Source organism: Pipistrellus hanaki (assembly GCF_964339955.1).
Source record: "Pipistrellus hanaki genome assembly, chromosome: 10".
In the NCBI taxonomy this organism is placed as follows: Eukaryota; Metazoa; Chordata; class Mammalia; order Chiroptera; family Vespertilionidae; genus Pipistrellus; species Pipistrellus hanaki.
Genome location: NC_140512.1, coordinates 58840926 through 58854908, shown reverse-complemented (window position 1 = coordinate 58854908; position 13983 = coordinate 58840926). Strand labels below are relative to the sequence as shown.

Below are 13983 nucleotides of genomic sequence, written 5' to 3'. Positions count from 1 at the left end.
GCTCCCGAATCTTCAAGGAGTGAACAGTGCAGCCTCTGGAGAGTACTGACTAGCATTTAATAACACATGAACTGGGACAAGTCAGCTCATCAATCAAGCCTTCGTTTATCAGGAAAATGGGTTGTTGTGAAACTCAAATACATGTTAAGTGCTTAGCACAGAACCTGGTGCGTAGAGTCCTACATATGTTGTACTGACATACCTGCTTTGATTCAAATCATGCCTGAGTTCAAATAGGGCAAAAATTATGTGCATTTATTCACAATTGAACTAGAAAAATCTGCATCTCTCAGTCTTTAACAAAAAAATATACATAAATGTACACATATATAGTTATATAGTTTTAAAAAACTACATACTCATGGTTTTGTTTTTTCAGTTGTTTTAACATTATTTAATGAGTTGAGCAGTCTGTATTTCTCCTCCTCGTTTTGTGTTTTATAGATATCCAAATTATTAAAATTTATCAGTTCTAAGAATTCCAGACAGTAATGATTGTGCTCATTATTCTTAGTAGCATACATTGGCAGTTCACAGTTAGTTACAGACTCATAAATCAAGTTTAAAGGAGTGATAAACACAGGTAAAAAAAAAAAAAAAAAAAAAAAAGTACACCACATTCTCAGCACCCAGATACATTCAAGGTGAATCTGATCACTTTCTTAAGTTGTGATGAAATAGAATGACTTCTAATATATAGAGAAATAAGCAATCAAAGCATATCATTCTGGTCTAAAAAATGGATTTATCCTAATTGGTCACTATCAGCACCCAAAGAAAGCAATTCTACCACTTGCCCATGAATAAACCACTCTTTAAAGAACACCGCGGCTCATTTGAACAAGCGTTTTTTTGAGGGGTATCTGTTTAAGCAGATCCCTTTGTACCACATGTGTCAAACACAAGGCCCGCGGGCCAAATCCAGCCCGCCAGGCCTTGCAATGTGGCCCGCACTGAGCTGTCATCACTGCACTCCGCTGTCAGTTTATGACATTGTCAGTTTATGACTGTTCAGTAAACCATTCGGCCCGCGATTTAGGCTGGATTTTAGATTTTGGCCCCTTCTCGACACCCCTACTTTGTACAAAACCAAAACCAATCCAAACCACTATCCACTACATACCTTGAACTCAGCCAAAGCTCAGATTTCAGGCAAGGGTATCTTCTAATCTTATAACCATGCTAAACTCACACTGCTGATCTAAAAACCTAGGCAGGAAAGCAGCTCAAACAGGAGGGGGGGATGACAGAGAAATCAGTGGCAAACCAATGCAAAAGGAACTTTAATTCAGGGAACAAAATAGCTTCTCCGAAAGGTCTATGAAGAGAAAGCAAAAGTCTTCATTTACTCATTCTCTCTCTTTCTTTTATAACCCTAGCTGCCATCATACTGGATATTTCTGAGTAACAGGAACATTTTCAACTTACAACAAGGTGTTAAGATAACACAATGTCTATTTTTAAAAAATTAAATAGTGGTTACAATGGAAAATAAACTACTGAGTTAAAACTTTTACATGTTTATAGCAATCTCAGAGAAAAAAATACTGTTTTTAAAATTACATTAGTTTACATCTGCTAAGTTGAATGTCAATATTAGATAACATCATCTGCAACTGTGGTATCAAAAATCTGATAGCAAATTTGCTGCTCCTTTCCACTTCTGACATTATATGACTTGATGAAGCATTCCAACCATGGGTATGTATCTACAAATCCAAAAGAAAATGTTACTTACCCATTAAAATTAAACAAGTATCTCTGGCATATCTAAGCATAATTCTTAGCTAGAAAAATTAACATATTTAATTTGAAGATAGAAAAGTAAATAAATATACTTATTAAATGTAATGTTATCTACTCTTCCAAATTACATATGTTATTATTTTATAGTGATTCTGACTAATTTGAACTTTTTCTAACATCAGAAAAAAGTAATGTGGGATTTTCAGAATGTCTGATAGAGAATGTTATAAATTACCTCATTCCAAATTTTCATTCCTTTTCCTCCTGCTAATTGTTTACTAATCTGTTTTATTTATTTACTCTCTTGGTTAACTGCAGAGAAACAGATCAATCCAGAATTTCTCAAATCAGCTGAACGCCTTACATTTATCAAGGTAAAACTACAGGTACCAAGTACTGAGTCAATGCAAAGTTGGCAGCCATCGATGCCATTTCCAAGCTTTGGTTATGACCACAAGTCTATTTAAACACCTAGAAAAGTTTCTGAAGGTTTCCTTCAAATTTGAATTTGAAAGATACTTAATCTAGTCTTCAATATTGGCGAGTGTCAAGCAGGACAGAGACTATAAATAGGTAAAATATTACTGAAAAGTAATTTTGAAGTATGTATCAAAAGCCTACCAGACCTGTGCTCTTTGAAATGGCAGTTTTATTTCCAGATATCTATCCAAAAGAATCTAAATAGCCAACAAAAATTAAAACTGCCATCAAATAAATGTAAGTTAAACTTTGTTACAAATGTATAAAAAACTATCTTTGTAGAATTGCTATAAAATGTATAGACTGACCAGGGAAAAATAAAGCCTGATTAAACATAACCTATAAGCCCAGCCGGTGTGGCTCAGGGTTTGAGTGCTGAACTATGAATCAGGAGGTCATAGTTGGGTTCCTGGTGAGAGCATGTGCCTGGGTTGTGGACTCGATCCCCAGTAGGAGCTGTAGAGGAGGCAGCTGATCAATGAGTCTCTCTCATTATTGATGTTTCTATCTTTCTCTCCCTCTCCTTTCCTCTCTGAAATCAATAAACTTATGCTTAAAAAAAAAACTACAAAAGTTAAATGAACAGTTAAATCTATAGCTGGTAAAATTTGTTACTGATAGAATATTATTAAAACATTATTATTAATATACTATCTTAATATGATTTAGATCTGCACGTTTCAATGTAAATACAGATAATGGCCACAAAAGGAACACTCAGTTGCTTTAGGTAAAGTAATCTATACAATTTGACCTGAAGATTTGGGTGATGAACCAAATGTTAAATCAAAAACAACTAAAGCTGCTAAAAACAATGAGTAAAATAAAAGACTGTAAAATCTGAATATAGTTAATACTGAATAGAAAATTTACCAATTAATTAAACTGGCTAAATGGAGTTTGTTATAGAAAATGTTTCTTATAAAACTTTCCTCCCTGATAACAAAATTGCAAATAAGATATTTGCATGTATAAACAGAGTGTCAAATGTGCTTATTCTCAAAACTGCCTCCCTTTTATTGTATTGCAAAATAATTAAAAAAGCTTTTCATTTCAGGAACTATGATTCATACCTATTTTATAGCTGCCACTGTCTTCATCAAAAGGTACATTATACACTCATCAAGCACTACTTAGTAATTTATTTGGATTCACATTTCAAAGTTTGCATGTGAATAAAGCCTGATTAAAAATAACCTATAAGCCCAGCTGGTGTGGTTCAGGGTTTGAGTGCTGAACTATGAATCAGGTTGAGTGCTGAACTATGAATCTAAAAGTTCATAAATTAGATATGTGCTGGTGCTATTTAAAAAAAAAAAAAAAATGAATGGCAAATACTATGGCTTACCAATTTTTTTCCCTGGAGGACAAAGCATATTCATAATCATTTCCATACTTTCCTGAAGGTAATCATTGGTTAGGATTTCTGATGCTGGAATATGGAAGAATTTGTCCTTAAAAAATTATAGAAGAAAAAGGAAATTATATCAATCTTTAATTCAAGTTATAACTAATATAAAAAGGGTGGGCAAAGGTAAGTTTACATTTGTACAGACATTCTTTTGAGTTAATAAAGCTATTGTAATAATCATAATCCTGTATATCTTTTTCCATAGGAACTGTAAACTTACTTTTGCTCACCCCTATATTTTAATACTATCTAATTAAAATAATCTAGACTATGTCACGCTGTCAAGATTCCAGAATTCATAAATGGCAGTGCTAATCTGAACTCTAAAATCTGATTTACTTTAATCTAATAACAGATTTGAGATATATAATTGAGTTAAATGGCTCCGACTTAACAATAATCAGAAAACAGGGAGGGTTACTATCTAATAACATATATTGAGTGCCTAAAACATGTAAGTATTAAGAGTATAACATATTTATTTAACTTTTCCCTCTTCTACTGTGTTTCTCTGAAAATAAGACATCCCCTGAAAATAAGACCTAGCGCAACATTGGGAGAAAAAATTAATATAAGACACTGTCTTATTTTCGGGGAAACTGGGTACTAGAATACAAGGAGGAAAGGGATTTTGCTTGCCTTGCTCACTGCTATGGCTTTACCACAAAGAATAGTGCCTGGCACATAGCAGGTGCTCATTAAACATTCATTTAATAAATGGACAAACAAATTGTTTAGGCAGGAGAAACATTCTCGACCTTACCCCAGATTCTTTCACAAGGTGTGTGGTAAAAAAAATGATGTTACCAGTGTCTCCCTTGGCTTTTGGGAGGTCATCTTTAAACCCTGGGATGTCATGCCTGATAGGAGTGCCCTTGTTTGCTGGGGTCACACTGGATAGTCTAACAATGTGAGTTTGTGTCGAGTTGTATTAGCTTGACCACTGTGAGGAGGGGGGAGGAGGAAGGTTGGAGACTGAGATCAGTCACGTGTACATTCATCCACGACTACGTGACCGGACTCCAGTGAAAACTCTGGACACTGAGGCTCAGTGGAGCTTCACTGGTTGGCAATACTTCATGTACCCTTACACACTGTTGCCGAAAGTAACTTTGTCTGCTGTCTTCTACAACACGAAAGAGGACAAAAGAAAGTACCACATTTGAAACTTTCTTGGATTCTGCCCTATGTACCTTTTCCCTTGGATATTTTAATCTTCATTCTTCAGCTGTAATAAACTATAATTTTATTACAAATGGTGAGTAAAACTAACAAGTAAAATAAAGAGACTCATAAATAGCATGGGGTAGAGGTGGGTGCAGCTGGGTATGGAGTGTGGAAAGATTGAGCAAAAAGAAAAGAAAAAAAAGACTGACCAATCGGGTTTGGCTCAGTGGATAGAGCGTCGGTCTGCGGACTAGAAGGTCCCAGGTTGGATTCCGATCAAGGGCATGTACCTTGGTTGCCGGCACATCCGCAGTAGGGGGCATGCAAGAGGCAACTGATCAATGACTCTCTAATCATTGTTTCTAACTCTCTATTTCTCTCCCTTCCTTTCTTAAAAAATCAATAAAATATATTTTTTAAAAAAAGATTAAAAACTCCTGAACATAGACAACATTGTGGTGACTACCAGAGGGAGTGTGGGAGGGGAGGTGGGAGGGGGGAAAAATAGCTTTCAGTAAATTCTGTGGGTCTTTCTAGTGAATTATCAAAACTAATGGTGGTAGTGGGGACCTGTGAACCTGTAACCTTAGTCAGAGTGAGGATGGTCGGGAAATCTCAAACTGGGGATTGTTGCTGGCAATGAGGGTGGTCTTGTGGAAAGCTCCCTAGCTTTCCCCCGTGTCACTATCTCCTACCAACGTAACTCTGTTCCTCTATGAAATGAGGAGCTTAAGAAGCCTGGGAATGCTGACAGTTAATGCCTAGAGGATGTGGCTATCCTCTGCCTTTTGCTACTGGAACAGATTTTTTTCTGGGTGGTACAAAAAAATGACTCTCCTAAAACTCTTAGTCATCAATTTTTCAGTTTTTTTGACATTAAGATTTATAGTATAATATCAAAAGAGAGATAAACACATAGACAATTTAAGATGTACACACTCATACTTTTTTCTACATTGCCTTAAATCTTGTTAGGAATCAAGCAGATATGAATAAATGTTAAAATTAAAAAAATATTATTTTTAGTTAGAAATATCTTCACCATCTGTTACTTACAGAATCCACGAGATAAGCTTCCAATACTCCTGTTCCATCATCAAGAGTGAATGTCATCACAAACATATGTTGAAGGGGTACAATACCCAATACTAGTGAAGGGAAAAATAGAGGATATGATATGAATTTGTTTTCGGATAGTATGTACCTGTTAATTTTGTCTACTGAAAGAATTTAAAAGAGAAAGAAAAACATATACATACTATATCTTTTTGTTCTCTAATATCGACATATTAAGCTCATTTTAGAACATTACAATATATTTATATAGAGGCAATGACTTATAAACAGCTATATTTTTTTTTACTAAATATTAATATACCTTTAAAATTAGTTGATCTTAATAGAAAACTTAAAAATTGATTAATGAAATTCAATTTATTACGTTACCCTTATGAAAGACAAAAATAAAGTACCAGCCGAAACCGGTTTGGCTCAATGGATAGAGCGTCGGCTTGGGGACTGAAGGGACCCCAGTTCGATTCCGGTCAGGGGCATGTATTAATACCTTGGTTGCGGGCATATCCCCAGTAGGGGGTATGCAAGAGGCAGCTGATCGATGACTCTCTCTCATTGATGTTTCTAACTCTATCTCTCTCCCTTCCTCTCTGTACAAAATCAATAAAATATATTTAAAAAAAAAATTAAGTACCAGAATGCTCTGGAAAATGGCATGCAGGTCAATACTTATGATTATGTAACATGTCTCTCCCCTCTGTACTACAGGCATAGGGATCACTTATTTTTTAAGAGACATCACCAGGTAAATGGACAAAAATGTCGTAATCTGAGATTTCATAATTTAATAAGATGAATAAATTAATGAAATAATAAATCATATGAAAATTTACAAGTTAAATGAACATCTCTGTGTTTCGAAATGGAAGACATTCAATATGTTTATAGGATGGAATAAACAGAATTAATTAGGGGGCAACTAAGAAGAACAAATTAGGGCATACAGTTGTGCAGTGATTGTTAATACAGAGAAATTGACTTTTGGGATTTAAGGGGTCTCAATAGGTTAACATTGTGAGCTAAAACCAAGAAATATGAACACAAAACCTACTCTGAGGGACCATACAAACAAACAGACAACTGCATTAAGGATAAATAAGTCAGGAAGACTATGCTGTCTGGCCGCAAGCTCATGTGAAAGTAACCTGGAATTTCACTGGGCCACAAACAAAATAAGAGATAGCAGTACCGTATAGCTGAATTAAAAGAGAAGGAAAACAAAACCAAGAATAGAAATTATTATAAAAATTAATATAATCTATATAGTAAGTTCTTTACAACTTGGAACTGTGGCAAAACAACATATAATAAAACCAATTTTACCAGAGATTAATTGATATAAACAAGAGTTAAGATCCTAAGGCATCTCCTCAACGTTACAAGTAAATGACAATGAACAAAATTACGTTATTCAAGAACCTGCTGTACAATGAAATTTTCCGGCCAGTAGAGAAGAAAGTGTCCAATTTTAGGGAAATAAAAGTTTTGTTAGAATTCTGAAGTGGCCAATATCTGCAGCCCTATTTCCAGCTTTGAGTGCTAAACTTTGAGGAGAGTATTGGTAAAGTGAAATGTTTACTGAGGAGAAATAAAATATGAAGGAATGTGGGAAAGTAACAAAGGAAGTGAGATGCTTGCTTGGACAAATAAAGACTAACTGAAGGCTGAACAGATATTTTCAAATGTACAGAGTCTGTTGATCTTTGGAAGAGGGAACAGATAAACTCTAATTCTAGTAAACAGAATGTGGCCCAGGTTATAGGCAGGCACAGTTTGCCTGACTATCGGAAACTGCCTAAAAACTAAGGGAATATGTTGTCTTGCAGTGAATGAGTCCCCTGTCACTGAAAGAGTTCTAAGCTGAGGCTAGGCGACCACAGTTAAACATGTGAAATAAAAAGATAATTGTTCCAGCTAAAGACTTGTGTTGGGCAAAAGTTGTAATAGCTACCGGTATCTTGAACTCTCTTTTAAATTGAAGGTACTATGAGCTAAAGAGATTTTTCAGAAGTTGTATTTGTGGCCGAAACTGGTTTGGCTCAACGGATAGAGCGTCGGCTTGGGGACTGAAGAGACCTGGGTTCGATTCCGGTCAAGGGCATGTACCTAAGTTGCGGGCATATCCCCAGTAGGGGGTGTGCAAAAGGCAGCTGATCGATGACTCTCTCTCATCGATGTTTCTAACTCTCTATCTCTCTCCCTTCCTCTCTGTACAAAATCAATAAAATATATTAAAAAAAAAAGAAGTTGTATTTGTGATCAGTACTTAATACTAAAACAAATTACTGAACATTAAAATAAAAGTAAAAATTACAAGATACTGGCAGATGCTTGAAAGTTAAGTTTCCAAATATTTTAAGCATTTACTTTATACTTTTATTACAATCACTTTGCTCTGGTTTTACTATATCCACAAATACTGAAATATAATCACTGAGATCACCTGATACAAAGAGAGTAAAATTTGAAGGACAAAGAAATTTAGCTAACCTTCTGCCACAGAAGAAGGAATCCATGATGTTTTATCAACCAGATTATTTAGACTTTGTATTGGTTTCAAACTAGAACACCTTTTACATCTGAAATTAATAAGACAAAAACAAACATTTTAAAATAACTTATTATAACTCATTTCATATTATAACTTATTTTTGCTGTTCGAGTATGCACATTTAAAAAAATAAATTAAAGGCGAAACTGATTTGGCTCAGTGGATAGAACACTGGCCTGCGAACTGAAGGGTCCCAGGTTCGACTCCAGTCAAGGGCAAGTACATTGGTTGTGGGCTCGATCCCCAGTAGGGGTCGTGCAGGAGGCAGCCAATCAATGATTCTCTCTCCATCATTGATGTTTCTATCTCTCTCCCTTTTCCTTCCTCTCTGAAATTAATAAAAATATATTTAAAAATAAAAGAAACAAACAAAATTTGATAAACTTTTATTTATTATTATTCTCTAAATCCTTACCCAAAGACATGCTTGACAGGGGGGGGGGAGAGGGAGAGAGAGAGAGAGAAAGAGAAGGAAGAAGAAAAAGGGAGAGAAGAGGAAGTGACAGTGAGGGAGAAACATCAATGTGAGAGATAAACATCAATTGGTTGCCTTTTGCGCGTGCCCCAACCGGGAATCAAACCAGCAACCTTTTGGTGGTACACAGAATGATGATCAACCAGCCATTCTGGCTGGTCAATAAACTTTTAGTTTTGAACTAATTGCTGGATAAATCTTGATGAACTTGACTCTGAGGTTATGAGACCAATGAGAGATATAATTAAAAACACCAGGTACATCAGAGTAAAAATAGCTATAACCCAGACTTTAACTCAGTGGCACACTATTCCAACTTATACCTGAAGTTTGATATTTTGTATATGGAACAGAACTGAGGACAACCTCCACAGCCTACCAATGACTTCAGCAGTCACAAGTATACTGATATTGTGACTGCAGGATGCAGTTTGCAGCTGAAATCGAGATTTACAGGAGGAGGTAAGATGGCGGAAGAATAGATGGGCGGATTCTGAGCCCTCTCCCGAAGCAGAAAGAGAGAGCAACTGAGGGTTTTGTGCTGTGAGTGTTTATTAGCAAGCTGGGAGACAGCAAACACCAGAAGAAACTGCTGGGGGGCTGCTGACAGAGGTGCCCCTCACAGGGAAGCACCCACGCGGGCTGTGTCCCTGCCCGGAGCTACCTACCGGCTTGGACGGGGAAACCTCGCCATCTTGAGAGGAAGATAGGATCGTGTAAGAGGCCTGAATATCCACAGCCGCAGCGACCACCAAGCATCTGTGACCCCCAGAACGCAGATCCCAGGCGGCGCGAACACTTGCCCTCACAAGATTGCCCCACTGCTCAGCGAAAAGGTCAGATTTCGCGGGGAGAGGGTGGAGAGCGTTCGCGGCGAAAAAAAAGCCTGCGCGCACAGAGCGCGCTTGCGGAAGCTGGAGGACAAGGGTGGTGATTACAAGTAGAAGCCCCCGCTATTGGGCGGTTGTCACCCTTGAAAGTGGACGGGGCTCCTAACAGGGGAGATATCTAAAGAGCAACACATTTGGATCTGGCTCGGAGGGATATCGGAGAGTTGCGGGAGATTGCAGTTGCTCGGACCTGCCCCCTCCCCCCCTCCATAGTTCCAGCTTCATAGAAGACAAAAAAAAAAAAAAAAAAAAAAAGCTCGAGAGGCTGAGTCTGGAAGTCAACCTAGAAACACTGCCACCAGATGCTAATTCACAAATTGACTCTAGTGTAATAAAAACAAAGCAAAACTTGCCTAAAAATCAGGACTGGATCATAACAATAGAGGAAGCGAATGACCTTCATTACTGCAAATTTTAATTAAAATTTTTAAATTTTATTATTATTTTTTTTAATTTTTAAATTTTTGTTTTTTATTTTTGTTTTCATTATTTGCAACGTTTACTCAAGAAACTATTTTTTTTCTTTTTACTCACTTGATTTTATCTTGATAATTATTACATTGTATATGTAATCAACATTATTACTACTACTAATTTACCTTTTTCATCTTATTTTCTTTTGTTTATTTTTATTATTTTTATTTCATTTGATTATATATATATATATATATATATATATATATATATATATGTTTTTTTTTTTAAATTTCAGGATTACTGTTCTACAGTCTTTATCTATCCTTCTTTCTCCAACGCTTTATTCTATCTCAACCCTACCTTTATGCCTTCATCCTCTTTCCAATCTTTTCCTTTGATACCCTGTTTATCTTAACCCTTTCCTGCTCTAGATTTCCCCCATTCCTTCTGTCTACCCCCTCCTAAAATTTCACCCTACTTGTATATATCTAACTTCCAACTACCTGCTCCAAACCCATTCACACCTCTCTTGCAGTTGTCCTAAAAACAAAACAAAACACAAAAAAAACATTCTTTCTCTCTAACTCTTTGAAGTTGTATGTTGAATGTTAACTTTACTGAAGTTGTATGCTTTTCTTTTATAAGATTGATTTGCCTATGCTTTTTGTTTGATTGTATGTCTTTGTTAGCTGGGTTCTAGTCACCCTTATTGGTGGTTAGTAATATCGCAAACACATTTCTATTCAGCGCCTTGTGTATTGTACCTGGTTGTGTTGTATTTTGTGCCTTTAAATCAAAGCAGGAGAGAGAGAACTACACAACCAGACATCCTAGATCATGGGGAGACCAAAAAACAGCCCACATATGAAAGAAAAGCAGGCTTCACCAGAAAAGGAAGTAAACGATATAGAGGCAAGCAACCTACCAGAGCAAGAATTCAGAGTAATGATCTTGAGATGGCTAAAAAGAATGGAAGACAAATTTGACAATATGAGTAAGACCCAAGAGGAAATGAAAAAAACCCAAGAGGAAATGAAGATGACTCAAGATGAAATGAAAAATGACATCGCTACTATGAAGAACTCAATAGAAAGCATCAAGAGCAGACTAGAAGAAGCAGAGGATCGCATCAGTGAGCTAGAAGACAAGATGGAAAAAAATAGCCAATTAGAGCAGCTTCTAGAAAAAAGAATTAAAAAGCAGGAGGAGAGCCTACGGGAGCTTTGGGACAATGCAAAACAAAACAATATTCGAATAATAGGGGTTCCGGAAGGAAAGAAAACCGAGGTAGACATGGAAAACGTATTTCAAGAAATAATGACAGAAAATTTTCCTGAGAGATTTACATATTATACCAGTGAATAGCAATGGCTACAAATACAGGAGTACCCAAGGGTATAAGATGTATTCTCTAATTCAAGGTTTTCAAAGCAGAGCATTTCCAAGATGATTGTTTCATCAAGTGAAGGAAAGGAGATGTTATCCCCACTACTTCCTTCCAAAGGTAAAAATCTATTTCTAGTGCCTAGTGTATTCTCATATGTTCCAATTACTCAGTGGCAACTAACTTGTAACTTTGTGCCACAGAAATTCTGGAATTCAATCACTTCACGTTGACTAGGTTGCAGCTCTGAACCTTTCTCTGTAAGTAGTTAAATCCTTGTGAAAGCAAACAAATGATAATTACTCTCTGGGTAGGCTTATATCTAGCACATTGTAGGCACTCAATAGATATGCTATCAAATCGATAAATATGTATGAAAAATCTAGTAGTACATATAAATTGGTATTCAGTAAGTATCCACTGTCTATACAGAAACAAGTGGGTAAAATAATGAAAGTAAAAATTACTCTTGAAGTATTTTTAATTTATAAAGTTCCCAGGTTAAAAACACACCCGTAGTGATGCATTCTTCCTTGGATAAGGAATGGTACTGAAAGGTCAAGCAGGTCCAGGTCCTCGGGGCCGGATCTCACAGGGATTACACTGTGAAACTTGTCTGCGAGCTTGTAGATTTCACTCAGTGTACCTCCTAGTAAGAGAATAAAAAACCCGTCAAGTAGCACAAATATCATGTAGGCAAAATGCAAGGTATAGTAAAAGAGAAGACAAAGCCATGAATTTAGAGACTTAATACATTTATACATTCATTCTGAAAAATGATTTTGTAAACTTTAGGTTTCTACACAGAAACCAGTGAACAGAAATGCTGAGACTTGAGCAAAATACAAGGCTTATGAAATTTTAATCATCTTCTTACATGTATACAGGTTGCTCCTGATGCCAGGAACACTTGATTTCAAAGAATCAAAAGAATAAAATTGAAAGGCAAAGTACACAGGATTCTCCTTATTAAATTTTCTATTACTACTAATGTCTAGGCAAGTTCAGTCTGAGTTTGAGATAACTCTTCTAACTATCAGGTAGGCATTACATTTAAGTAAAGATGCATAGTCCATGTAATATGAATTCCTGTATAGCGCTGGTTCATTTTTCCTGGGAAAACCACCTCAATTACCTCAATTCTACAACAGGGTGAGCATAAATTCCTTAACATTGGCTGAGAAGAAACGGGATTATGCCTGATGGTGCGCCATTATCACAAGGCAGCATTTTCAGGGAAAACTCACATCTCCTGGTACCTTTTCTGATGTACTTTTTACTTAGATTGATAATTTTCCTTACTAGGGAATAAGAATATGATTTATAAAAGTACTTTGGTGTATTTCCTAAAATCTGTAATAATATTAGTAACATTAAAATTCAATTGTGATGGGCAGCACTTCTGGCATAGCCAACTAAGGATGTCCAAAAATTACACTTTTCCATAAAGACAAAATGAACACTGGCAAAATGGTCAAACTCAATTCTTCCAGAGCTCTAGAAATTCACCAAAGGCTCGAAACAATGCAAGGATAGACCTGCCCCCCCCATCCCTCTGTCTGCAGCTCAATGGGAACTGTGAACCACAGCTCTGCCAGGTCACATGGCAGAAACATAGTAAAATAAAATAAAAATTACATTTTGATAAAACCTTTTATATTTTAAAGTGCTTTCAACATACACTTTAAATCTTCGTAAGGTAAAGTATTCTTGCTTTGGATGTACTTATTTATTTAATAAATACTTACTGAGAGCCAGTAATATGCCAGACATACTATGCCAGGTGCTGAAGGTACATAGATTAAAGTAAACGTGTATCCTGTCCTTAGAGAACTTACATTCTAATAAGAAAAAAACTTTTATGAACAGACAGATAAAACTCAAATATAATACAAGGAGAAAAGTGCTTTCCTGGAAATACAAGCAATATGTAATAAAAACCACTCAAATCTGGCTGGTCAATCAGAAAAAGGGCTTCAAATGTATAATTGCTCTTTAAGTATTCCACATGAATTGCTAAATAAAGGAATTATTGAATTTACTTCTGAAGATGTGCCAGAGCACAGATTCTCAGGAGAGCAATGGAGTGACAAAAGGCACAGAGTAATACACAGGGTTCAGGAGTTGCCACCAGTTCATACGGCTGGAGAGCGGGGTGGGCATTGTGGGAGCGGAGACTGAGGGTTTGTGGCTGAGTGGTAAAGATAGGATCAGGAGCTAAAGGGACTTTGTAATTCAAGCTCCCTTTGGCCTTCACAGCCCCTGGGCTTCGGCACAGAATTCTGTGGGAGGCACTGTAACACAGGCGGCCTGAGGCACACAGCACACCCTCTGGATGGCCCTGCAGGACAGTTCTTACAAACCCCTAGGACCGTGCTTTGTTTTTAT

The 13983-nt window shown here is 36.5% G+C and overlaps 1 protein-coding gene across 1 annotated transcript in view; it reads right to left on the bottom strand.

Moving 5' to 3' along the window:
- Window positions 1–243: 243 nt before the first annotated feature.
- The window catches only part of POT1 (protection of telomeres 1), a 60712-nt gene continuing 46972 nt past the window's right edge, over window positions 244–13983 (bottom strand). Inside the window, exons 16-21 of the mRNA XM_084897673.1 lie at window positions 12109–12244; window positions 8369–8457; window positions 5861–5952; window positions 3575–3680; window positions 1079–1709; window positions 244–879 (exon numbers count right to left, since the gene is read on the bottom strand). Of these exons, the coding sequence (XP_084753799.1) occupies window positions 1597–1709; window positions 3575–3680; window positions 5861–5952; window positions 8369–8457; window positions 12109–12244 (536 nt within the window). The 3' untranslated portion in view covers window positions 244–879; window positions 1079–1596. The remainder of the gene's footprint in view (window positions 880–1078; window positions 1710–3574; window positions 3681–5860; window positions 5953–8368; window positions 8458–12108; window positions 12245–13983) is intronic.